This window comes from Myripristis murdjan, chromosome 5, assembly GCF_902150065.1.
Source record: "Myripristis murdjan chromosome 5, fMyrMur1.1, whole genome shotgun sequence".
NCBI lineage: Eukaryota > Metazoa > Chordata > Actinopteri > Holocentriformes > Holocentridae > Myripristis > Myripristis murdjan.
In genome coordinates, this window is record NC_043984.1 from 28,238,913 (window position 1) to 28,265,573 (window position 26,661).

Genomic DNA, 26,661 nt, shown 5'->3' on the forward strand with positions numbered 1-26,661 from the left:
GTGGATTTGTTATTCATACAAGGCAAATTAGGCAGCGCAGCTCTCCGTCCTCAACAGGCTGTGATGCTGCCTTCAAACGCTGTAATAATAATGTCGTAATATTGTGCTGGCCGCACAACTCAGAGCGTGGTAGCCCATGATGTATTATACATGGTGTTTCTATGTTCACGTTTCATTCAATTTTTGTCACTTATTCTGTTTTTAATAAATTCATTAAGATATCAAGTTACATACATGATTTTATTTCCTCATTCTGCTGCTAGACAAGGATTGTGCAGCTCCATTTCTAAAAAAAAAAAAAAAAAAAAACAGCTAACAAGAGAATAATCTTCTTACAGGGTCTTCTGAGTTTTATTTGCTTACTTGCTTACTTATAACTATTACTGAGAAGAACCATGTGAATGTGTTCCTCCTAAGCTCGGAGGCGGACTCTCCGAGTGGCCCATGAAGGCAGCAGCAGTCCCCTGTGCAGGCTGCAGACTTCATGATGAGCGAGTGGAAAAGCCCAATCTGCCTGAAAGTCATCCTCATTGGAAACGCAGGGTAAGGAACACTGACGTTTCTTTTCTCGAGAAAGCTATATTTAAACATAAACTTTAAAAAAAAAAAAAAAAAAACAACTTTTAAAATAAAAAATGATAGTTTCTCTTTAGGCTGCGGTTTAATTGACAGTTGTTTCACTGTGATTTGCAGGGTTATCTCTGGATTTGACAGGTGACATGTTGTAAACTCAGCAAAGCCTGATTCTTTTCTTAATCGATGAATAGAAAACTTTGGCATGTCACCGTGTCTTGTTCTTTACTTTACTTTACTGATGATAATGATGGATCAAAAGACATTTCCTTAATGTTTAATGTTTTCAGAATGGACCACATTTAAAACTTTTTTTTTTTATTATTATTTATGAATAAATAAGGTGATACAGAGACAGACAGAGAGAGAGAGGCAGAGAAAGAGGGAGAGATTTGGGTGTGTTGTCCCTTTAACACGGTGTGTGGTGTTTACACAGGGTGGGAAAGTCCTCCTTCATGAACAGATATGTCAACTACCGCTTCACCAGCTCCTACCGGGCCACCATCGGGGCTGACTTTCTCTCCAAAGAAGTAAACATCAGCGAGAGGCCGGTCATCCTGCAGGTGACTGAGAAAAACAACAGGAATATTACAGCGGATCAAACTCCACAAGGCCCTGATGACACTCGAGTTCAGTAGTTGTTATAAACTTTATGATTAAGTTTCCAACAACTCCCTATTCAGTCTGACAGGCACACTTCAAGCCCTTCTAGGAATAAGATTTCAGATTTTTCCTCTTAGTGAGCGAGCAAGAGGATCCACTGTGACTCCTCACAGCAGACGGCCCAGTGTCGCCACAGTGTCCCTCAGGGGTTTGGCCACCACAGTTAGCTCCATATGTATTTTGATTAGTGACACAATATTCATAATTTTTCCCTTTTACACCGCCACAGAGGATTTCAAATGGCCTCTGTGGTCCTCCAGGCCTTCTGGTGTTGCTGAGTTTACTACTAGTGCATTCCCTCTTTTTCAGGATTTACCAAACTGTTGACTTGGCTGCTGAAGTTGTTGCTCTCTGTCTGATAGATTTTATTTTGCTTTTGGAGCCTGATGATGGCCTCCTTCACCTGCATAGACACCACTTTGGATCGCATGTTGAGGGTTCTGATAAACAGCCACCAAATGCAAATGCAAACACCGTTGTCTTAATTTGTCATGTAATAATGAGGGAAACTGATTTTGTAAAGTGTCCAGTTTTGAGCCTCTGAAAATGGGATGACAGTGTATAAAACTGGCTGTAAATCCTAAAAGGTTCATGCTGTATTTTTGTTCAGACTCTTAAATAAAGCTAGAAGTCTGCAGGGCAAAATTATGAATATGGTGTCACTGTCCAAGTGCTTATGGACCTAACTGTGTATGGGACTGGCCCCCCTGTCTGTCTGCTGTCTCTCCCTCCCTGTCAGATCTGGGATACGGCGGGCACCGAGCGGTTCCAGTCCCTGGGCACGCCGCTGTACCGAGGCTCCCACTGCTGCATGCTGGTGTTCGACGTCACATCCAAGGCCAGTTTCTCTGCCCTGGAGGTCTGGAGGGAGGAGTTCCTGATCCAGGGAGAGCCTCTGGACTCGTCCAACTTCCCCTTCATCGTAGTGGGGAACAAAACGGACCTGAGCAACCGAGAGGTCAGTGGGAGTCTGCTGTCTGAAGACACTGGGCGTAGGACTGGATGACAGGGACACAACCAAATATTGTAAAATCTTTGAGCAAATACCTCAATATCATGTAGTGGTGATGTTGTAGAGGTGACTGTTTGTGCTTTTATAGGACATTTACACACAGGAGGTTCAGGAAAACAACAAAACAGCTGGAGCACACCAGTAAATTCATTTGCAGTCATTTACTGTGATCAGAATCAGAATCAGAAATACTTTATTGATCCCCGAGGGGAAACTGCGTCATTTGCAGCTGCTCAAATCCACAATAGGAGAATTAAATTACAAGAAATGGAAAGAAATCCAGAATATAAAAATATGTGCATTACAAATTGTAAAAAAGTATGTGAATAATGTATAAGTTTAAAGGCTGCAAATGATGCAGCCTTTAAAACCAGAAGAAGACAGCGCATATGTCACATTATTACAGTATCCAAACATGATCCCAGATGATATCCAGGCTCATATCCTGGTATCAATAAAATATCAATATACGGGTCAGTTTGGCATTTAGCAGATATTTTAGTGCAGCGATATTTGATAATAGTTATGCAAAAACAGCACAAGGATTCAGTGTTTTGTTTTGTTTTTTCAAAACACTGTGAAACATTTAAATACATAAAAAATGTTGGGAAATGTCACTGGAGGATTTGCAGACTTTTTGTTGACATGATCATGGAGTAATCTGCAACATGTCGGCTGTTTGATCTATCTATCTATCTATCTATCTATCTATCTATCTATCTATCTATCTATCTATCTATCTATCTATCTGTCTGTGTGTCTGTCAGTCACAGATCTCAGGTATATGCATAGATATTTGCATTTGTGTGTGTAGATTTTAGTGATGAACAGATGCATTAATCTGACTATGAATTAGATTAACTTTAATATTAATTTTGACACGTGTGTGCCCTTTTATCAGCAAGGCAAGGGAAAATGTCAAGATTACACACAGAAGTAAGATCATTGATCAAAAATGATTGATTTGGAAGAGATCTGATGTTAAGAAGAGGTAGCTTTGCTGTGCTCATAGTGGGTATTACAGGTTTAGTTTAGTATTTAACATAAATTATACAAATTAACAGCTTTGTGTAAACCTTAGTGATTCTAGTTGTACCTCCTATCTAATTAAACTAATTTACATTAATGTTACCTGATCTGCACACCAACCCCTTAAGCCATCCTGCCAAAACTCCACCACCCTAATAAATAAGGATTTGTGAAGCTGAAACTAAGATCAATGATTGTTGGATGTATACAGGGCACATTGCTTGCTCTGCAACTGCTCTCACCTTGATAAACCCTCTGCTAATTTATGTGCATTATAGTGTTACAATAAAAATAGAGTGACAGCACCAGTACTTTATACAGGTGAGCACAAAATAAACTTTATGCACTTGAACCTCCGACCACTGAGCTCACACACCTTGACTTTTTCCAACTTGTGACTGCCGGTGTTGATGTAACCTCACCCTCCACCTGTTGTAATCCCATTAACATAATCTAGCGCTCTACTGCAACAGCAACAGTGTCGGCTTTCTTTGCAGGTGTCTCGGAGGCAGGCGTTGCATTGGTGCGAGCGGATAGGTGCACAGTACTTTGAAGGAAGTGCCAAAGAGGATGTGGATGTTGACAAGGCTTTCCTGAGCGCGGCTCAGGCTGCTTTACAACAGGTGACTCCGTCAAAGTTAACTCTCACAAAGTTAAGAAAGACAACATCCATTTATGTTTAACATGTTTATTTTTTGATGATAAAAGATACATTACTCCCTACAGTACAAAAAACACACATTGGAAAATACAGGACATTTCCAGATAACCTGCAAACAGCCGAGAGAAACTCGCAACAACTGTCAGTGCTGAGACCAGCACCTGTCCCAGTGTGGGAGGAAAAGTTCAGAGAGACCTCGGCACTGCTGATGATGACCTATCTAACAAGGGTGCAAAAATAGTGACCCAGCAAAGGTACTGTGGAAGGAAAGGACACAATTGTATACCACATGGAGAGAGGAACAAACTCATTAAATGTATTTTTTTTTCTTTTGAGAACCTTCAGCTTATGGTCTAACTTAAGGCATCACTACTAAAATACACTGCTTTTGCATGCATGTCTAGTTTTGTTCAACAGACACACTGACACGCACAAAATTATGAATGCATATGAAGAGAAAGTTCATTATAGAAATAAATCAGGAGAAACCACAAACGGAAACCAAGGCGCCAGACTTGCGAGCCGGAGAGAGGCGGCAAGCTGAGCCCTGGCTCTTTTCTCCCTGGCCATTACTACCACAACTTAATCTGCCCTTACAAAATACTGATATACACTCATGTCCAATCAGAAACCTCCTCCTCCTCCCTATACAAGTTTTGTATTGTAATGAACCTAGCAGTGATTCAGACTCCTACAGTGAATCAGCTTGACAGAAGCAAATTAGAACAATCAGGGAGACTGTATATATTTATATATATATTTCTGTTTCTTTTATAAGTAAAGACACAAAAGGCAATCAAGAGATGACCAACATGTAAAAACAGTTTGTTACAGGTAATTATATAAAAGGCCAAGATGTTCTTTTTTTTGTTGTTGTTTTATTCTTGCTATATGAACGAACTAATTTACAAGTGAGTACACTCTGGCTATGTAAGCTTTCTTCCCAAGACATCCCCATTCAAAACATACGGGTATACACGTCACAGTTAGCTTGCACACCATCTGTAATCTGAAATACAGAGCCGTGGAAGGAAAAAAAAATTAAAATTTATTAAATGGATTCACATACATCAATAGGATAGGGCAAATAAAGTCTACTAATATAATTTGCCATTCTAAAAATTAAAGAAAAGGTGGGACAACATTCATGAGCATAAAAAGCATAGGACAGTTGATTGGGATATATGGGGAAGGGTATGAAAAGAACTGATCTTATTTTCCTCACTATACTCCTTGAAATTCCATGTTTGGCAAACACAAAGCAACACAAGCACTGAGTAAGTTGTAGTAAACAAAGTAAAAGCTCTCCTCTCCCTGGGTCCATTTCAAAGTTCCCTTCAGTCCTATAACCTCTGCGATTCTACTTGGAACAAATACAAAAGTCGTTCTCTCTGTCATTACCTTCCGTTACAACAAGAACATACAACCAACTGAATGAACATTTAAAAATATAGTGGCTACCTCAACACAGCCACCCCTCTTCCCACAAACACAAATTATGGGGATGAACAACAGTTAAAAAAAGTGATGTTTTAAAAATGCACACTTGACATACACATACACACAGGAAAAAAAAAGCTTAAAAAATACAAAAATAAACTACACAAAAGATCTTCTGCATCGTTGCTTGCTAATTTTTTGGGAATATTTTGCAAGATTTTTTTTTGTGTGCTGCAAGTCTCAGTCCTAGCAAAGTCTATGTCGTTCATTCTCTACAAATCTCTTCCTTCGCCATTCTTTTTGTCCACTTCATTGTGTCAGCCACCAGTCCTCATCTTGGGGTAAAAAGCGCACAGTGATGACAATACCAGGAAACTGGAGTCCAGTACGATGTCTGTACAGACTTGGTTCTCGATGAAGCAAATTTGTTTTTGAGCAAAAAAAGAAAAAAAAAGGAAAAATAAAAACCAAAAAGATGTCCCCTCTCTTCGAGGACAAGTGCTTTGTTTTCCATACTGATTTTTCCTCTCATCTAAACTAATGCCTCCACTGCTTTTTCAGCACTGTACATCATCTCATGTAGTCTCTCTCTACATCCCCAAGAATCACAAAAGAGAAAAAAAAAAAAAAAAAAAAAAAAAAAAAAAGGTAACAAAACAAAACAAAACATAAAAAAAGGTAACAACACGCTCAGGCTGGCTCCCAGTTTGTGAAAGTTGTAAATGCTTCTCTATACTGCCCAACTACTGAAACAAGCCAAAAATAGATATTAAAGGATGGGAGGGGATGTGACTGAAAAAGGTATAATGTGCTTCTAAGTTTGTGTTGCTCTAAAAAAAACGTACGATCAACAGAACAAGGAAGGAGGAGGGTTTTATATAAAGAAAACATCTCAGATTGACTTTCGTCTTGGCTTCATACTGTTGTTCTGCCTCCATTGCTGGCATGATCTGAGTCAAACTTGAGGATGAAGGATGAGATTAGGATGAGGATGAAGAGGTGGAGGGGTCAGTCTTCCTGGTAAAAGGACAGCGAGTGGAAAGGGGACAAGAAACTGGGAGGGGGGGCTCTGGGCAACCTCACTGGTCCGTCCTTGCTTTCTTTGGACCAGTAGCCTTACTGCAGAGAGCAGACAGAAACCACAACAAGTTTTGCATTGATTATTCATTATTGCTAATCTCTGCCATATTCATGTTTGGCATTTCACGCAAAGGCTACTTACGTATCAGGGGAGGTGCCTGGTCTTTTGGGGGCAGGTTTTGCAGATGTGGCGTCTTTGCCAGATTCTACACATGTATAAGAACATTAACACAAATGAGTGCACAAACTGAAATGTATTGAACTGCCCATTATTTTAAGGATGTTAAAAGGTGTGCTCACCTTGCAGCCATCGGACTTGGGTGGCGGGACCGTAGCCTTTCTCATTGCGGGCAGCAATGCGGAAGATGATGGCCGGCTTGGTGGTGTAGTCAATGTGGGCATTGGAGAGGCTGGACGACTGCACCAGGCAGGAGGGGTTGGGCCCGCAGTACACACGCATGAAGGCTAACTGGGCTGGTGTGGAGGCCTTGGCTTCAGCCGTCTGGTTGCTCTGGATGGCCAAGTACACCGAGTATTCAATTATCTTCCCTGACGTCACGGAAGGCGGCTCCCAGGTCAGGTGGGCTCCATCTGGGCTCTGTGTGGGGACAGTAAAGAAATGTCAAAAACCAAGGACAGCAGCTCTTGTTAAGTTTCCACACTTAAAGAACACATCAAAGCTGAAAACAAGTCAACTATTTCATCTCCCCAAGACTAGGGGGTGGGGGGTGGGGGTTAATTTGGCCATGTGATGCACTCTATCTGAGACATTGCTGCTTGAAGCTTGAGGACCCTTTGGCCTGTTGGGGACACTGTGGTGGTCAAGTCACTTTCACTTTGTAATACTAGATATAAATGTAAAAACACATAATTTGCCTAAAGGTTCATCAAATATGACCTAACACTGTCTGAGATATTAAGTGTGAAACTTAGCGCCGTGCTGCGCCCCACCCCTGGATCTTTGATCGATGTGACAAAAAAAAAAAAAAAAAAAAAAAAAGATTTCAAATTTTGCCAACCTTGCTGATTTTAATGGCACAAGGTGCCCCTGGGAAGCCTGGTAGGCAAGTCTTGAAAGCAGAGATCTCAGAGAAAGCCCCACGACCACAAGCGTTGATTCCAGCAACACGGAACTTGTAAGCCGTGCCAGGCTGTAGTTCCATTTTCTTCATCTGGCTGTAGTCTGGCATGATACCAGAGTCATCCTGTTGTACAAAAGATCAGAGTGTTAGAGACACACTGAGCTCACCAAATTTCATTCACCAAAATGTGAAAGAGCAACAAATGACACTCACATCTCCTTGCGAGTCATCTGCTGGCACATAGAAGTGGGTGACCACCATATTTGTCACTTTAACAATTCCAACATCAAACCACTGGTTCTCTTTCTTTGCAACAGGCTTCACTGGTGTTGGCTGAGGGGTTTGTTTCTAAAGAAATGGAAAGAAAAGTCCATTAAAACTTTACAAATGCCAACTAATTTCTTTTTATCTGAATGAAACTGTGTGTCAGTAAAACTGGTATGACTCACCCCTCCCTCAATGCCATTGGCCACCTCTGCTAGAGCAGCTGCAGCCTGCAGCTTGGCTGGACTGGCGACCGATACGGAGGGAGCAAATGTGCTCGATGGTGCTAAAGCTGTGGTATTCAAAAGGCAAGACAAAATGATTATTATAGCAGATGCACGAACCAAAATCCACTATATCTCTGAGAAATGGAAAAAAGTCTTACTCTCTGCGGTGGTACGTGGCAGCAGTGAAGCCACAGCGCTAGTGACTGCAGCAGCCATCTCATTGTGCCCATTGCTCTCTACAGAGGGATCATTGAGGCTGTCGGCAGGGGCAAGGCCTTCAGTTGGCAAACTTGCATCAACGGTGCCCTGCTGGGCAGCAGCATGAGCTTCCTGGAGCTGCTGCTGCTGCTGGACCAGTGCTGCCAGCTCCTGCTGGGTCAGCATGATGGGGATGTTGGCTGGCTGCTGGCTCTCTCCACTGGAATCACCCTCATCTGTAGTAGACAATGTACAACCTCTTAAGACCGATACAAACCACCAAGGACTTAATTGGAAATGGCAAATACCTTGTTAAAGTGTTTGTAGTCTGATTCAGTGAATGTGGAGACCGTGTCTAATAATTCCCACCACAGCTAGCACACAAAAGTTCTTCTACTAGCCTGTCTGAGTTCAGTGTCTTATGTAAGAGCAACAGAAAGCACTTGCACACAAGCTATCACCCTGCCCAGTTTTCAGTCATAACCTTTCTCCATATGACACACAACCTCAGCAAGATGTTGCTCCTATGCGGACACTGTTCTAAATCAAAGTAAAACAAAAACCAAGTGTAGAGAACATATGGTGACGCAACAACTCACTCATGACAGCTTGCTGCGCTGCCTGGAGGACAGCCTGGATAGCCAAGGCCTGGGCTTCCTCTGTAGCTGCCGCCTGAGCTGCTGCCTCTGCTGCTGCAGTCACAGCCAGCTCCTCGTCAGACAGCCCAGTCACCATGAGGGTGGCTCCCTGGCCCTCAGACATCAGCTCTGAGGGCAGGTTCAAGGCAGTTGCTGCTGCTGCTTCTCCCTGGGGAAACAAACAAACAAACAAGACAGCAATCAGCAAAACTGCATTTTTTGGAGAAAGGCAAAAAAATCTTATTCAGTGTAGAGTTGAAACAGTCTGCCTGAGATATTCTGTTTACCTCTGCTTGTGTCTCCATGGCGGTGCCCCCCTCATCTGCGGCTGCAGCCTCTGCTGATGTCGTCTCATCAGTCTGCATGGGCTCCTCTGTGGAGCTGGCTGCAGCACTTGCTCCTTCTGTGATTGATGAGATAGACTGGGGAGAAAGATGAAACATAAGAATGGGCTTCAGACTGAAAAGAAATGCTCTCAAATCTACACTGAAGGATGCTTCTCTTGCATTATGCCACCATTTACTAACATCAAGCCTCAAGAAAGGAGCCTTGTGAAGATCATTTTTACTTTTGTGATGAGTGGAGATTCTGCCCAAAATAATCATGTTTTGTAAAATTGATAATGGTGTTAAGGCTGTGTGTTTCTGCCATCAGTAAATGAAAGCTGTTCTTACGGGTACAGAGGGTCCTGGGGCTGGTGTAGACTGAGTGACAGTAGTGATGGCCCTGCCCTGGGTGGTGGTAGCTAGGCCTGTTCCTGCGGTGGTGGAAGCGACTTCTGCACTGCTGGTAGCTTCTGTTCCCTCCTCAGTCTGCTGGGCTGCAGATGGATCCAAAAACATACTTAGGTTTCACTTTTAACTAATGAAATCATCTTAGGAACAGAACGCAACATAAGCATCTAATGTGTGAAAAATCAGCACAGAGTGCAAAAAGACCTTATGCCTTCATGGCCAAATGCATGAAATGACAGACAGATATATTAACATAAAAAATGAAGAAACAAGAGCTTGTTGAATGTTGCAAACAAAGTCTTGAGAAATAGTCCAAGATTTTTTCAAGTTTTGCCATATCCTTTTAATGGACCTCTATGGAGGCTGAGCATTTAGACCAGCAGAAACATCAGTGCTAAATCAGCTATAAATAATAAAATAAGCTATCAGAAATAAAAGATTAGAAACCATTTAAAAATCACTTTCAAAGACACTAGTCAAAAATGAGCTGTCAGGAGTAGTGGCTCGCAAAGTTGCATTACCTGCGCCCTCGCCAGTCTCCATGCTGCAGGTGGCAGTGGTGGCCGTATTGGTGGTCCCAGTCTCATGTGTTTCACAGGGCGGGTTGGAGCAAACCCTCTGGACCATTCCTGTCTCTGTGCTGGTCTGGTTGGCTCCCATGCTGGAAGTGGCTGTGGACGGGGTGTTGGTTGTCCCCGTCTCATGGGTTTCGCAGGGTGGGTTAGAGCAGACCCTCTGTACGGTGTTCGTCTGGCCCGCACTCATGTTGGATGATGCTTGGGTGGAGGTGTTGGTGGTACCCGTCACGTGGGTCTCACATGGTGGGTTAGAGCACACCTGCTGCATCCCCCCTCCTATGTTAGCTGAAGCTGTGGTAGCTGTGTTGGTTGTCCCAGTTTCGTGGGTCTCGCAGGGTGGGTTGGAACACACGCGCAGCGCAGACATGTTTGCTGATGCAGTTGTAGCAGTGTTGGTAGTGCCCGTTTCGTGAGTTTCACAAGGGGGGTTGGAGCAGACCTGCCCTGCTCCAATGGTGGCTGAGGAGGTTGTGGCTGTGTTGGTGGTTCCTGTTTCGTGGGTCTCGCAGGGCGGGTTAGAACAGACCAGGGTAACGGTACCGGAGCCCTCTCCAGCTCCTCCGGCCTCAGTTGAGCTGGGTTGCTCAGAGGTTGGAGAGGCCAGGATGGAGACTGGAAGATCTTGCACTGGCTGGGCCTCCACCCCACTGGGGGTCGTGATCAGAGTCACCTGGGTGGGCTGGTTCTGGTGGAAGGGAAGGCAGGAAAACAGTCATTAAAAATGTCATAGTTTTTCACAGCTCACACTGAAAAGGGGAAAAATAAACACCTTTCATTTATTTCACTAGCTTTTGTTCCCATTTCTTTCTATTATCAGAGGAATACTGAGAAGGCAACAAGGCTCTGAACTTTTTTGTTCTTGATGTAGGCTGCTTATTCTTTTGACGATATAGGAATGAACACTTCTTGTACCATATATACTATTCTAAATCTCTCTGGAGTGCCACCTAATTTATTAAAAAGACATAAGTTTGACGGAGGGAGGATCAGGGTTGCTCGCTCTTACCTGCACGGTGATGGTGGAGGAGGGCAGTGTGGAGGCAGAAGTCAGGCTGGTCTGGGCTGCTGACACCGTGATGGCAGTAGGGCTGATGACCTGGCTGGACAGGGTGGCGATTGTGCCCAGCGTGGTGACAGGTGTAGCCAAAGAGGCGTTGGCACTGGCCACACTGCCCCCAGCAAGGCTAGTGGAAACCGTGCCAGTGACCGTCCCCAGAGTGGTGACACCTACACAAGATAAAAATAGTGTTATCGACTGATGATCAAAATTACAGAGAACATATGTGGGACACAATCTGATATTACACCTAAAAATGAATCATCTATTTTTTTTTTGTTGTTGTTGTTCTTACCAGTGGTTCCCTTGACAACCAGGGTGGTGACAGTGGGCTTGACAGCAGACACAGTCACTGGTGTAACAAGTCGGACACCACCCACTGTGCTCATGGGCACAGTGCGCAAAATGGTGCCTGGTTGCCCAGGAGCACCCTTCAATACCACCTAGAGAGACACATCCACAGATAAGTCAGCAGCTAGATACATGAGCAGGGTGGTATCTAATCTACAAAGTCTGGTGCACCACTGGAGTTGTGTTTTCCAGCTCTAAAGGGGTTGGTACCTGGGTCAGTCCCTGCTGGCCAGCTGCAGTGCCAAGTTTTGGCACAGCAGTGATGATTTTTCCAGGAGTGCCAGTGGTCATCATCTTTGTGGTAAGGATTGTGATTGGTGTCTTCATGCCTGCACTGCTTGTAACACCTGCACGGAAATCAGAAGTCAGTATGTATTAAGGCTGTCAAATCTACGTTAAATATTCTAATATTCTTTCACTATGAAAAAAATAATTAACATTCAAACTGCTAAATTAAATTTAATTAACTTTTGACTGTGTAGTATAAATGTGCTGAAAATCTTGACTTGTGCTCTGCTTTCTGCTGTACGCTGGTCTTTTTTCTGCATTCGTGCATAGCCACTACAAGCCAACTGACCACAATAACAACACTGACACATCGGAGCAGCATCACAGTGCTAAAAAATGTCTGAAAAGTCGGAAGAACATGCGGAGAAAACAGCTGTCACTTCAGAATTACAAAAAAGTGCCGTCTGCTGATACTTTGGTGTCTGTTCACTTGAAAGAGAAACACAGTCAAAGTAGAATGTGGTATGAAAAATTTGCAATTCAGAATCAGTGGATCACTCCTACTGCTAGTAATCTGAAATAACATCTGCAAACTACACACCCAACAGAGTTCGCACAGATATGTGACGATTCACCAACTTCAAAACAGCCACACCTGCCTTTTTTCCACAACAACAGAAAGCATGGCATTACTGCTATTCTTTTTTTAAAAAAACAAATATTCAAATATGTTGAATTCTTTTCTTTTTTGAAAAACAATATTTGAATTTGATTTTTTTGGTCCAGCTGACAGCCCAAGCATGTATGACTGACACTGACTTTGTTCTCAACTGCGTCGACATCAATATCAGCCATTAGACACTCAGCTACAGGTCCTGATACAAGACATTTTGTTGAACCTACTGCTAAAATGTTCAGAATATCACAGGGAACTATATTTAAGTCATTCTCTAAGCATGTTAAAACAATTTTACTCAAAGCAAAAAACTGTAAATACCATATAGCTAAGGTCTTATTAATAGTGACAGACCTGTACAGATCAAGTGGTAATGTTGTCAAAATAGAAGTGAAATGTTAGGACAGCTCAGTGATGTGTATTTGTTTTAATGGTTAACTCAGAGAGTGTGTTCAGACCTGTAGCTCCAGGCTGGGTCATGATGGCTGACATGGGGATGGTCTTTATGATGGTGGTGCCTTGCTTAGTGGTGGTAGGAGACATGCCACTGATGTTGAGGATAGTGGGCTTGTTGCCTGTGCCTCCTGCCTGCGAAGTCGTGATGATGGTGGTGGGTTTGCCATCTGTGGAGGTCACCAGCTTCAGGATGGTGCCAGCTGGGAGAGGACCCTTGGTCTGGGGAGAGAAGCACAGGTTATGGGAAAGATCTGGTAAAAGGCATCTGGTGCCTGTCTCAGGAGTTTTAAGCTACCTCCTGTTTTTTCCTGCACTCATGCAGATAGCTGACCTGTATGATCTGTGTGAGAGGGTTAGTGGAAGCCTGGCCTGTGACAGCTGATGTCTGCACTGGCTTGGTTTGTACCACAGACATCATCTTGCCAAGGTTGGAGATCTGCCGACATAGGAGAGAGACTCAAGTTCATGAGTCACCAGAGAACATCGGACAGCATAGGGATTTCAGTGGGGCAGGTGGACCACTGAACTGGTGGGTCTATGCATCAATCCAGCCCTAACTGACTGACAGTCATGCAGACCAATGAACTCATGCTGCTTGTTTTCTTAGTTGAGCTCTCCAACAGTCACTGTAGGCCAACTTTAACTCCCCCACCCCCAATGGTTCAAGGATAAGTATGTTGTCACTGTCCTGTGACAAGATAGATCAACAGAATCACACACTTAAGTGTGCAAAAGCAATTTTACAGACCCCCGATTAACAGCATGCGTGTGAGAGCATCAAAGACTGCTCTCTGTTTGATGTTCCAGTACTGCTAAATGCCACAGCATTCCCTAGAGTCCTGTTCTCTTACCAGAGTGCCGCTGCTGCCCATGGTTAGGGGACTCTTGACCAGGGTGATGGTCTTGGTGACTCCGCCCACCACAGTGGTGACCACCTGGGCCTGCTGGGCCACTGTGACTGTACCAGACTTGTGTACAGTGATGATGGGTCTGGTGGGAGTGGTGGGAGAGGACGCAGTGGCTGTGCCCACCTGGGCTGCAGCAGTCTTCAACATCCGGGTGGCAGGGTTACTCACCTGGAAGCACATTATTTTAAATTACTGACTTGTGTTAAGACAGCACAGCACACAACATTCAAAATGTGAACATTTAATGACATTTGTACCATGACTGGAGAGGCCACTTTGACTGTAGTTGTGCCAGGAGAAACGGCTACTGTTTTGAGAATGGTGGCACCCGCAGGAACATTGAGCACAGTGCCAGCAGAGGAAGGTGGGATCTTTTGTGTTGCTGCTGCTGCTGCAGCTAAAGCTGCCATGCCACTCATCTGAGGGCTACTGCCGATTGGCTGCACAAAGAAAACATGAACAATTATTGAGCAATATTGTTTAAAAACAACAACAACAAAACAGACATCACATCACTTCCTTATCTAATTCATAGATGTATTGTATTGCTCATACCGATCCTTGGGTAGTCTGGGCTGGCACTACCATACGAACACCTGGAGGAAGTGATGTCACGGTGACAGGGGATTTCCCAGCCTGGTTGGGGCGGACAGTGACAATAGAGGTACCAGTGGCAGACTGGGGAGCTGCAACCTTCAAAATAGCTGCAAAAATGACAGAAAATAAGGTCATCTGATTTTTCATACAGAATATCTTGGACCTATCTTTGCCCTAAGTATCTTTATTGCTTCACAGTAAGAAACATTATGTGTATATACATTTCCATTTTCATATTTTTTGTTACCCAGTGCCACTGAACCATAACATACTTCTGTTCAGTACCTGCTGAACAACTGACTGTGCCGGGCCTCTTATTTTTTTTTCTTACCAGAGGCAGGGCATGGTTTCCTGGGGTTGAGGGCGATCGTTTAAAGGATACGGCAACATCAGAAAAGTCACAATCAAACTAGTCTGAATGAGCAACATGGAGAGCATGAACAATAAGCATGATTAGCATCATTTACACTAAATCAATGACCTATTCCTTTGCATCGGTGTCTCTAACTACTGTTGACTTTTCTCTGGTGGAATAAAATATCCCTAATTATTTCTCTTTTTTCCCTTGCGCACTGAAGGATAACCTTTGGCAGCTGCCAGGGCTGGAGGAAGTGAAGGGGGAGGGTGACACCACCAGAGTAATACCTGTCTGTGGGAGGTTCTGAGCAGCAGGTGCTGCTGCGGCAGGTGCTGCAGCAGCAGGTGCAGGACTCTTAGGCGAGTTCCCAGGCAGTGAGGGCGTGGCGCTCAGGACTGGTGAGGTTGCAGCTGTAGCTGCTGGGATGTCATATTTCTGCAGCTGCAGCAGGTAGGTGTCAGCGGTGGACACAGCACCCCAGCTCACCTCCAGTGAGTTGGTGTTGGCACGGACTAACTGCACCCTGGCAGGAGCATGTGGCCGCTCTGAATGGGAGGAAGGAGGAATAGGAGGTGCGGATAAGAAATTTAACATTAACTGTATGAAACAATTTGACAGCCTGAGCTACAGGAGCCACTCCCAATGGCTGAGCAATTGTGTTACGGCACACCTACCAGTTTCCAGGTACCAGAGGTCTTTACAGCAGACTTGGTTGTTCCAAGCTTTACGATAACCATCACGGCCACTCCAGACATAGAGTCTGGAGTTGATGGCCACAGAGCAATGGCCTGCACGGGCCCTGGGGATGTTATCCTCAAGAGTATCCATCAACACTGTCTCCCAACACATGGAGTCTACAGACCAAGAAACAGAGCATACGAAACAAAAATTAAAATCAGTGAATGAAACCTGCTATTACTGTAACTCCATTAAAAAGTATTCCTGAGCAATGAATACAGAGCTGAACACGAACCAAGATTTAAACAGGCAAGAGTGTTTGTACACTTCCACTCCTTCTCGTGCGTGGCCACCTTCACATCATCCATTACCAGAGGAACCCATCCTCCAAAAACATACATCCTGTAAGAGATATTTTGGTTACATTACGGTACTAATATAGCAGACAACATTTTATTACAGCAAAAGCATCAGTATATGAGCACAACATTTAATGCAATAGTTGCTCAAGTGGCAGCGGCTCACTCACTTGTTTGTGATGGTGGTGGCAGAGTGAAGACTTCTGGGAAGTGGCGCTGTGCCGCTTACTGATGGTTTGTTCCAGGTCAGAGTGTCTACAGAAAAGAGACAAAGTGTAAGAAATACATCATCCAAAAGCACCAGTGCATTTTTATGTGTTACAGAATAAATTAAATCCTAAAAAGTAGATGCACATGCACACACCACTGACAACTTTCAGATTTTTATTCAAGGACACTTCAGAAACGTACCAATGTCAAGTGTCCACAGATCTCCAAGACGACAGCCACTCATCCCTCCATAGATAATCAGGCGAGATTTCCGGCTCGTCTTCTCTGTGTACACCACAGCAGTGTGGCTCTCACGGGGAGGAGGCAGAACTCCATATGTGATTGGTATATCCCATCCAACCACACTGGACCCCGCACGAAGCTCAAGAGTGTACAGATCATTCAGGTATCTGGGGACAGTAATGACTCAGATGTCAGCCACACTCATTTTGCAGTTTTCATCACACTAAGCCTATTAGAAGTAACAGAGTCTCCAGCAGTGATGCAACTGAACGCCCCATAAACCCCCGCTGGAAAAAAAACATCTGTACCTGGGAATGTTGTTTTTGGGGTCTTCACTGTCATTGGCTAATCCACCAAACAGATAGCATTTGTTGCCCACCAGAGAAAAGCTGTGGCCAAGGCGAGGACAAGGAGGAGGCCCATTCTTTGGGTTCTTTGCTTTCAATTTTTTCCATTCCCATCTGCTGGCCTGAAACAGACAACAAATTCAAGAACAAGACATATCAACACAGTTAGTCACAGCATATGGCGCAATACAAGTCCACAAAATTTTACCACATTTCTTATTCTTTAACATCCTTAAAATTGATTCTTGGCTAAAACAGTGTGTAAATATAGACTAAGAAAAATACAATTTTTTTTCTACCACATTTACTCCTTTGTCATATGTTTGTGTACTTATATTCAACTTTTCTGCTGAATGCATTACTTTTGCTGATGAAACAAAATTTCTCCTTGGGGGCTAATAATGTGAGTCATAACATGCAACACAGCATGGGTTTCCAAGTCTACAAACCAGTAGTGATGATGGATAAAAGTTGCTATGGTTACAGTTATGCACATATATAGCAAGTTGAAGGTCATAAAGATGAGCTTATTAGTTATATATGACACTTATTGCACTCAGGGCAGACAAAGTTGGCCAAGTCTACCTACTTCCGCCATCTGTTTCCCCCACAGCAACAAGCTCTGATGTAGACATGGCAGTCATGTGATAAGCACAGACAGTAGCCACTTACAACCACACACATCTTGAAATATGTAAACGACACCAGCGTACAAACTATACAGAGCAGCAGAGACAAATAAAACAAAACAAAACAAACAAAACACTTACATTCTGAAAAGTCTTCCTGGTCTAATATTTGTACTTGCATCAACTTTAAAAAGTTACTGAAGGCCAAGCCACACACAACCGCCTACCGGAGTGAACTACTTTTTTGTGACCTGATTATGACTAAAACATGCAACTTCAAAAATACTTTTTAATGGCAACGGAGAGGGGCAGGGTATTACCTGTAGTTCATAGAGATCATTGCTGTATTTTCCATACTCCACCATTCCACCGAACACCAACAGCCTTGTGCCATCACAAACAAAACCGTATGCAGCACAACCAGGGGGAATATCACCACGGACCGCTGGGATAAACCACTGGTTTGTTGCTAGAAATGAAAACACAATGACAATGGTGAATGTTTCAGGATTAATGCACATATTTATACATAATGCACTTTTTAAATAACTGATTTAACAAACACATTTCTATATTTCTAACTTATTTTTCTATTACTTATAATTTCACTTACGCTTATAATTGATTATACTCCTGAGAATGAGAGCAACTGCCCCAATTTCCCCTCAGGGATTAATTATGTTAATTAATCAGTTCATAATAGAGGTGTGTGTTAGGAACCAAGCAGGAAAGGAATAAATTTCTGATTTGTAGACTCTGTGCTTGGGGGACACAGCTGGCGTGCAAAAACTCAAGCCTGTCTTTGAGTATAATTTGTGTTTCCATACTGACGCTTTTGAATGACACCGGGACATACAGCATGTTTAAACCACAGATATCATCCATTTTATTTTAGCGCGCCATTTTTTTGCTTGCATTGAACCCATGCGTCCAGCAGAGGGAGCCAAATATAATCAGGCTGTATCATTGATATGGCCTGCTAAGGCCCGTTGAGTCCTTAAGTTTCTACACAATGCAAATCAGTCAATCAAAATAAAATCAGCAATATTTTGACTCAGTGTCTGCAGCATGAAAAAATTAACAAAAACGCATGTGCAAACAACTTCACCGTTGCTGAAATCTCACGTGCACTTAAAATGATAACGATCCAAGAAGGCGATCCGCAAAGTTGTGCATGCAAAGTAATCTTACCTGTGTTGTATACGTGTAATTCGTCGACGATCCCTTCATTTCCACCGCCAAAGACAACCATGAGCTCTTTTATGGCCACGGCTCTGTGCCCATGTCTGGGCCGAGGGACGGGACCGGACCATCCGAGGACCCGCTTCCATCGCGGCTGCAGAACCGACCCTGTGGTCCCAGAAACCGCGGAACCGGGAGTAGACATGTCCTCTACGGGGTGGAAATAATGGGCATTTGTCTTAAACAAAATGATGACAGTCAACTTTATGACGCCGGTGTCAAAACCACCAGCATCCAGACGTGTTAGTGCAACTTTTCAAACAGTTTGTGTGAGCATAGCTGCCGAAAAGCTTAGCAACTGGGCTCAATCTTTTTTAAAAAACAGGACAAATATCACAATTATTCCTCGCCACCTCCTTGTTTATCATTTACAGCATAAACCGGCAATGGAAATGAGAGCAACAGAATGAAATCAACCCGGCACACAAGTTTTGTTTTGTACCCCTTTAGTTGCCTCCAACCATTGAATTCAATCCATGGAAGCAGCCATCTTGCAACCAAACAAACCCCCGCTACTGCCACTCTGAAAAATGGCGGAAGCGAATGAAAAAGACAAATACATATTATCAACAGTAACTTAAAAAATGGGATACGACAAGAGCGAGTCAAAACTACACAATGTATTGTCTGTGCCACCCAAAACTGAGCGCCATTAGTCCAAACTAGCTGAATGCATATATGATTAGAGCCGTTTGTAGGAGGCAGCTATTTTCATGCTTCTCTGGGAGTCGCCATATTGTAGCTAGCAAGCTTAGCATTCTGTGCACCCCATTTTAACAATTAAAAGCCACAGAAAAACTATTTCGGGCTTACTTTTATGAGTTACGCACTTTGGAAAAACCACGTTTCGAAATTGCTGTCGAACATACTGGCGATAACCGGAAAAATGTGGGTGCAATTTCACAATTTCAAATCGGCTTTCTAGCTACGCTTCGTTAGTGCTAGCGGCTAACGTTAGTCGGTCAACCCAATTTGCCCATGCTAACAATGTTAGCCGAGTAGCTAGCATCTGTCAAAGCGTCGCCAAATTTTACAATTAAATGCAAAATAATTCCCCCGTATTTTGACATGCACTGCATACCTGGTACAATTACAGCTGCAACAATGATCTCACAACACAGCTAAACGGAACTGAACTGCATAAACAGAGTGTTATTATGTTTCATGCCGTCTCTGGAAGCAGCCATCTTTTCGACAATCGGCCTACTTCTAAAGCTCCCACAAGAAAAATGGCCGAGCGGTTTGCCACAACAAAACATAACACTTGCGAAAACGCGCCATCACTCAGGCGTTATACTTACTTATTTCGATACAGTAATTGCAAAAATACGAGTAGGTGGTCTAATCTCGAGGCAATAATCCAAATTCATTCGATTTTTGAAGAAGTATTTCCTCTCATGCCTGCCTGGAAGCTGCCATCTTCTTGACAACCAGAGGCGGAGGAAAATGGAAGGGACTTGGCGTCACCAGGAGTAAACATGGCGACAGCGGCAGACTCCAAAAAAAAAAAAAAAAAAAAAGAAAAGAAAAGAAAAAAAAGAAATAGTTAGGACTTTATCGTGTTTAATGTTCTTCCTCTTTATTTATCGGCATAGCTTGTGCGATGTGGTGAAATTATTCAAGGATCTCTTTAAGTGTGCAGAAGGTGAAAATATTACAAATTGTAAGCACATTACAACAAGTTATCTTATAACACTACATTGTCCCTTACTAAAGATGGCGACATCCGCCTGAGAAATCCTACATTTCATTTTTAAGTGGAACCGAGTTTGTTCCGAATCAAACTGGCTTAAATATATCCCGAAATGTGTCTTAATATCGTTTGTAAGGAGTAACTTAGATTTAGCGCTCACACGTATTGAAGTTGCCACGCCCACCCCCCCGGTGAGTGCGCCCCCTAGCGTGCAATTGAATTAGTAGGTCGAATCAAGCGGCAAGGCGGTCATAATAAACCAAGAGCGATGCAAAACACGGCCGATTTTTTCTGTGTTGTCAATGACTTGGGGGTTCAGGTTTTCAAGTGCTTTGGCTGCAACACAAATCATCAAAACTACCATGTAGGATTTGCAAAATGTGACAAAAGGAGACTAAACTAATCAAATAGTCACAGTCCATTACCTGACAGTGCCTATTTAGCCTATAGCTATTCAATTTGGGGATACATTCCCTTCAGTAGGCAATGTGAGGGAATTGCATCACTTTTCACTAATGCAGGCTTCACTGCCTCTGAAATAGCAAAGGAAAATATAACATGTTCTTTCCATTCTGCATCATACCTGTTTCCACTAGAATTTGCCTTTAGTCATCTTCAAGAGGTTATTTAGTGTAATAAGTGCAACCCTCTTGGTTAAGCTCTACTAACACCACAAGTGGGTTAGAGCATGTCTTCTTCCTTTTAAGATGAAACAAACAAACAAACAAACAAACAAACAAACAAAAAACAACCTCCATGGTCATTCAGAATTCAAAAACTTTACTTGTCTTAGAATGAACTTAAACTGGCCCATGCATGTTATTCAATGGTGTGGCTGTGCAACCCCATCAAAGTGTTTTCATATAAATAACTCTACGAAATTATGTCCATAGTCGCCTGTGCAAGAGCACAAAGGCAACTTTTCATTGAGATATTAAATCAAAGAGCCATTGAAACTGCACTTCATGAAGCAACCATCCATCCACAACACTGAGCTCTGTAAATTCATCTGTATTCTTAAAGGAACATGTTCCAAAGTAAAGCTAATCATCTTGAAGTTTTCTGACATTTGTTGAGTGGATGTGCATTAACTCAATAATTCTATGTAAAGATATTTGGCTTTGTTAATTGTGTAATGTGTATGCATCCCACCTGGTTACCACAGTGTAAATACCTCATTACAGTGTCATTAGATAGATAGATAGATAGATAGATAGATAGATAGATAGATAGATAAATAGATAGATAGATAGATAGATAGATAGATAGATGTACTTTATTGATCCATAATTGGGAAATTCTTGTGTTACAGCAGCAGGTTGTCCAGACATTGCACAGGAATAATAGTAGACTACACAAATACACCTCTCAACACCGGGAGAAATACATCTTTAGAAAAACTGAACACAACATAGGCTACTCATAATTTTAACTCATATATAAGATATAATAATATCTATGTTGTAATTATTGATTATCCTGTGCATTTAGGAAATTGAGGGAATCTGCATGTTTTTGGTGCAGCAGGGTCCCATAGGGAATAATATGAGCGGATGATCTGAGCTCAAGCCCTTTGTTGGCAAAATAAAAGCTGCTACAGTGTCGCTGAGCAAGACTCTTAATTCCTGCAAACCTCTGACCTCACTGTGATTTATAAACCTATAAATTATTATTTATTTTATTTATTTAAATTTATTCTTGTTTAAAGTTATTTAAGCGGGCAAAAGAAAAATTCTGCTATTTATATAGTGGTCTATTATTAATTATTGACTCAGTGATAAACTATTTCCCTCATAAGTATTTGATTTGGCAGTTATCAGTAGTTTGTCAGTTGTTTTGCAGTACATTTTTTGACCATTAGATGGCAGAAGTGCTCTTACTATAAACTAAAAGTGTCACTGTGTAAATATAAAGGAGCACTTTTTCAGAGTTTTAAAATCCATAAGAAAAAAAATTGAGTTCTTAATCATTTTAAAACAACTTCTGATTAAATGTTTAATATGCACTGGTCAGATTTCATTCAGGTGGGAGAAGAGAATAAGCTGTTTAATTGTTGCATTGCTGCATATCGGACTCCCCCTTTTCAGCCAAAAATCACCAAATTTGCCATCACTGTTGCCTCAGTCAAGCTCAAGATTCAACTGTTCTGTGAGCCGGGGAAGAGATCACAATTTGCTACTCCCTCTTGTGGTTTATGAATGTAATCATAATGCAATAAATCATAGAAGTTAGTATGGATTTTATTCTCAGTTCTGGCCAAACCATTCGTGTTTGAATGATTTGAATTGATTACCACAAAAATCCAGGTGAGGGTTAGGCGTATGGTGTCTTTGACTCAAAACTTGATTTAAAATGAGCAAACACTTGTCAACTTGGCATCCATTTAGCCCTGGCTGGCTTGGAGGGGGCTTAAGTCTCTCTGTGGTCCTTCCCAAGATTTCCTCCTTTTTTGGTCTCTGGAGTTTTTTCATGCCTGCTATGAGGGTTTAGGTCAGGGGGTGTCATTGTGTTTTCTAAAAGCTGTGGCTCTGTAAAGCCCTTTGAGACTGTAACTGTGATTAAGGGCTCAAAATAAAGTGGAACTTGAGCTTGAAAAGTAACAACTGGATAAACAGTCCTCTTGCCTTGTTTGACAAGCGCTGACAAATAATGACACACAGGGCAGAGAGCATCCAAAGTAGTCTGTAGTTCATGTGTCATGGTTTTAATCTGCATGTACCTTAGAATAAGAATGCATATGTTAAAATGTTGACATCGATTTGTCTGTATATCGCTGAATTTGTGTTAATTCCTTGCATTGTTGCCTTGTTTGGCATCTTAAACTTAAGCACCAAATACAGATTGGGGTCTTGTTGAATACAGCTGATGAAGTGTTTGGAGTGTAAACAGGAATGGACTGCTTTGTTCATTTAAGTTCAGAGCAGCAGGCCAAGTAAGTCATTAGAAAACAAATGGCTGCATCCTGTCAACAAACTTCTCATGCACGGAAACAGAGGGATTTAATGGGATGTGTTGGATTACTGAATCAAACAGATTAGGGATTTCAATTAGGCCAATAATTGAGATAAGGCACAAAGGTAGCTTTTGGTACGTAAATAGATTGGTTTGATTCAGGTTAGAGACAAAAAAAAGAGCAATTTTATACTAGTTTACGTGCAAAAAGAATAGGATTATTTGCATCTTAATCCCATTCTTCTATCATATCTTGTATATTGCACCTGAGCTGTCCTCATAACAGTTTACACATACACAGATTATTCACTTTATATGCAAATCTTATGAACCGTCCCTCCAACTTCTTGGGATTGGAATGACAAATATACTGTTTTTTCTTTGTCTCATCTGGGGATAATGTCATGCCTTTTCATTCATCAGCCATTATCAGCAATAATGTAATAATGTAGAGCATTAAATAGTTGAGGACTGTCTTAGTTTTCAAGACATAAGAGGGGTGAAGGAGCAGCTCAGTGTAACATTGGAGCAGCTGGTGAACAGTCTACCCCAATTAAGAAACTTAGGAAATGCCTAGAGATGCAATCTGAGAGCCTAAAGAGATCATGATGCGAGGCCACGCGACTGGCACAGATCTGGGACTGTAGGAGGTTTTTCACCCACCATCAGTCAACACAGCAGCTCTGCATGCCGACCCATATGCTGTGATGTTAGAGAGCGTTTCCATACTGGTCATGTATCGCTCTCACATCAACCGGTTTGTTTGGATTCAAGAACATACTAGCAAAGCTTCATTAACTTCCTCATATTTCAACACAAATTTCAAGTTTTGCAATAACTGGCTCATGGTGCCGGTCCATTTGTTTTGATTTGTGTCTTTCTATATGTCCATTGTTATTTTGATTTTGATATTAGGCTAGTTTTTCTTCATCATAGGCCACAACACATGCTTAGGTTTAAGATTTAAGGTATCTGCCATAATATTAACATGAAATCCAATTTTTGTGCTTGGCTCCTGTACCTCTTTGCTCTTCTGTTGAGGATAAACTTTAGACCTACCATTAAATAAATCTAATTTTGGTCAGAAGTAATATTCTAGGCCACAGTGGCAAACTAATTTCCATTAAATATAGCCATGTACCTTTTTTTTTTTCTTAGTAAGTGGGTCAAAATTTGAAAGTGACACTTCTAGGTTGATTGTGTCAGATAAAACACATAAACATGTTATCCTCAGCTTTGGTGCTACTACCTCCTTAGGTCATGACCAACCTTCTCACTAAATTTGGTAGAAATCAGAGCATTTTTTTTTTTTTTAAAGTTAAGAGACAAAGAACATCTGACTGGACACAGACATCAACTATTGATTTAACTTTTTTTTTTCAGCAAATGTGTCAAAACTATGAACACCTAATATCCATGTTCATTTCCCTTTTTAAGCTCATCCACCTGAACATTATGGGAGATGTCTCCAAGAAACTGAATATAGGCAAGAAGCCAAATGTTTTTGAGCTGAGAAAAGTCGCCTCTTATATGTTATGCAAATGCTATGCAAAAAAGAAAGCTTGATAAACCTTCACATTTTGGGGTTTGACCCATAACCAGTGAAGTACCCACAAGTCAGTAATTTATAAATCTTTTTTCAGCCAGTAATTGGTGCGATAGGAGAAAGGTTTTCCAAGTTCTCATTGCTAAATGCCAGTAGCTGTTCAGCTGCTGAAAGTTTCAGATTGATGTGGCGAGATTCATGTCTACTGAAAAATGAAGATTACTGTTACTACATTGAAAATGTAATTGAATTAAAATGTAATTGAAAAATAATTTTAGTCAGATTAATTTTCAGGTTTTCTAGTATACTGTGGAAATGATCTAAGTTGTTTTTCCCTTTTCCTGGCTTTCAGTTTCGTTCATGCCTGATGAAGGTGTCGGGGGTGGTGGATGTGAGGAAGAAGAGTCATCATCACGATCAGTGACTATAGTGACTGTCTTTAAATTTGAATCTGCTTGGGCTGCATATTCATATTTCATTTTTTTCATATTTGCTGCTACTTGTGCGGCTTTCTTCATTTGTGTACTGTCAAGCTGTACACAGGATGATGTTTTATGCAATTAAATTTCATCGATTATAGGGAGTCATAAAAATATTTTTTGCAAACTAAATATCAGGGAAAAAAATGCCCAGGGATACAACATTATTAGTGTCATTTTGTTATATGAGTGCATGTTGCATGTGATGTACTTCCTTATTTCTACATACTATTTCAAAATCATTTTGATGTAAATCTGTTGAAATTTGGTAATATGCGTTCATCATTACTGTGTTACGCATCTCAAACTTCCTCTCAACTTCTAATGCGCCAGTGATGCACAGGAAAGGGGACAAAATGCCAAGACGTGTAACACAAAGCCTGAGTTAAACCATTAGAGTGGATTACAAAGGGCTGCAATGCCTGGGATTAGCAGACTTAATGACATTGGAAACCAGATTAGCACGGAAAGAACTGCTGTGCTCTTATTAAGAAATTGGGATTAACCTTTTGTATCTGGGTTTTGATGTAAAGAACAGCTGCTGTAGGAATGCATATTGTGCACCTGGTTTACATACGCATACAGTGTATATACCTCTGTGTGTGAGCAACATTTCTACAGCGGTCCATGTGCCTTAAATTTCTGACATTTTTAAAGATTTTTTGCGGGGCATTTCTGCTTTCAAAGGGCCTGGGTTAGGATTCAAACCCAGGCCCTTCGGTCATGACCCAGCCCTTACAAGTGGTATGCTCTCTACCAGTGGGCATCCCTAAAATTCTGACTTTTAGCCAAATAGAATGACTCATTCATTCATACATTCATGTTTAACTCTTGGAGGACACTGAGTTACCCTCGTTTACAGTGAGTCAAGATTACAGTTAAAGGGTCGGGTTATAAGGAAGTGAAAAGATAATACACCTGCATTTAAAAATTACATGTACAATATGCAGAGTTATCATTATCATTACATGCACAAATATATGTACATTTATCCTGGATGGAAATCTCTGGCTGCTTCCTAAAGGTTTAAGAGATTTTTTTTATCCTGTCCCTCTCTCTTTGGACTGTTCTCAACTTTTTAAAAATCTAAAACCATTATCTCTATCCCCAAACAACAAAACCTAACCAATCTCAATGACTGACGCCCCATAGCCAGCAAGTGTTTTGAGAGGCTGGTGAAATCCCTCATTTGTCCCGTGTTGCAACCCAACCATTGACCCCTTGCATTTTGCATACCACCCAAATGGAGCCACAGAGGACGCCATCGCCCATCTTGAAGAGAGGGAAACCTATGTGAGACTGCTGCTCATGGACTACAGCTCAGCGTTCAACACCATAGTGCCCTCCAGGCTCATCAGGAAGCTCAGAGATCTGGGTCTGAAGTATTGTGCGACCGGATACTGGATTTTTTGACGGACCGCCCCCAGGTGGTGAAATCAGACAACTGCACCTCTTCACCACTGAGGAGTGCCA

At 42.0% G+C, this 26,661-nt stretch overlaps 2 protein-coding genes across 4 annotated transcripts; one reads left to right on the plus strand and one right to left on the minus strand.

The window, feature by feature from the left end:
• Positions 1–487: 487 nt before the first annotated feature.
• LOC115358977 (ras-related protein rab7) lies at positions 488–4,090 on the plus strand. The gene is made up of 5 exons (XM_030051163.1): positions 488–543; positions 1,010–1,136; positions 1,976–2,194; positions 3,775–3,900; positions 4,004–4,090. The coding sequence occupies exons 1-5, from the start codon at positions 488–490 to the stop codon at positions 4,088–4,090; spliced, it is 615 nt and encodes a 204-aa protein (XP_029907023.1).
• Positions 3,950–19,959, minus strand: hcfc1a (host cell factor C1a). Of its 3 annotated transcripts, none has more exons than XM_030051160.1 (28): positions 19,820–19,959; positions 18,468–18,668; positions 17,597–17,745; positions 16,609–16,769; positions 16,259–16,467; positions 16,018–16,102; positions 15,784–15,890; positions 15,485–15,664; positions 15,098–15,355; positions 14,411–14,559; positions 14,113–14,295; positions 13,799–14,023; positions 13,279–13,383; positions 12,950–13,166; positions 11,798–11,934; positions 11,532–11,679; positions 11,186–11,406; positions 10,123–10,864; positions 9,542–9,687; positions 9,155–9,289; positions 8,829–9,036; positions 8,190–8,465; positions 7,990–8,096; positions 7,754–7,888; positions 7,478–7,663; positions 6,759–7,056; positions 6,601–6,664; positions 3,950–6,497 (listed from the first exon to the last, which is right to left on the minus strand). In XM_030051160.1, the coding sequence occupies exons 2-28, from the start codon at positions 18,661–18,663 to the stop codon at positions 6,458–6,460; spliced, it is 5,067 nt and encodes a 1,688-aa protein (XP_029907020.1). In that variant the 5' UTR covers positions 18,664–18,668; positions 19,820–19,959; the 3' UTR covers positions 3,950–6,457. The 3 variants fall into 3 exon arrangements, with proteins under 3 accessions (XP_029907020.1, XP_029907021.1, XP_029907022.1); XM_030051161.1 differs by lacking the exon at positions 19,820–19,959 and adding an exon at positions 19,600–19,751; XM_030051162.1 differs by lacking the exon at positions 13,279–13,383.
• Positions 19,960–26,661: the final 6,702 nt, after the last annotated feature.

Excerpts from the sequence above, each read along its gene's own strand:
- hcfc1a (XM_030051160.1), bottom strand. The coding sequence starts at position 18,663 with ATGTCTACTCCCGGTTCCGCGGTTTCTGGGACCACAGGGTCGGTTCTG. Across the intron at positions 13,167-13,278 it reads CTCTCACACAGATCATACAG|ACCAAGGGTCCTCTCCCAGC; the intron begins GTCAGCTATCTG and ends TTCTCTCCCCAG. Across the intron at positions 11,407-11,531 it reads GGTTGTCAAGGGAACCACTG|GTGTCACCACTCTGGGGACG; the intron begins GTAAGAACAACA and ends TATCTTGTGTAG.
- LOC115358977 (XM_030051163.1), top strand. The coding sequence starts at position 488 with ATGAGCGAGTGGAAAAGCCCAATCTGCCTGAAAGTCATCCTCATTGGA. Across the intron at positions 1,137-1,975 it reads AGAGGCCGGTCATCCTGCAG|ATCTGGGATACGGCGGGCAC; the intron begins GTGACTGAGAAA and ends CCTCCCTGTCAG. Across the intron at positions 3,901-4,003 it reads CTCAGGCTGCTTTACAACAG|TACAAAAAACACACATTGGA; the intron begins GTGACTCCGTCA and ends TACTCCCTACAG.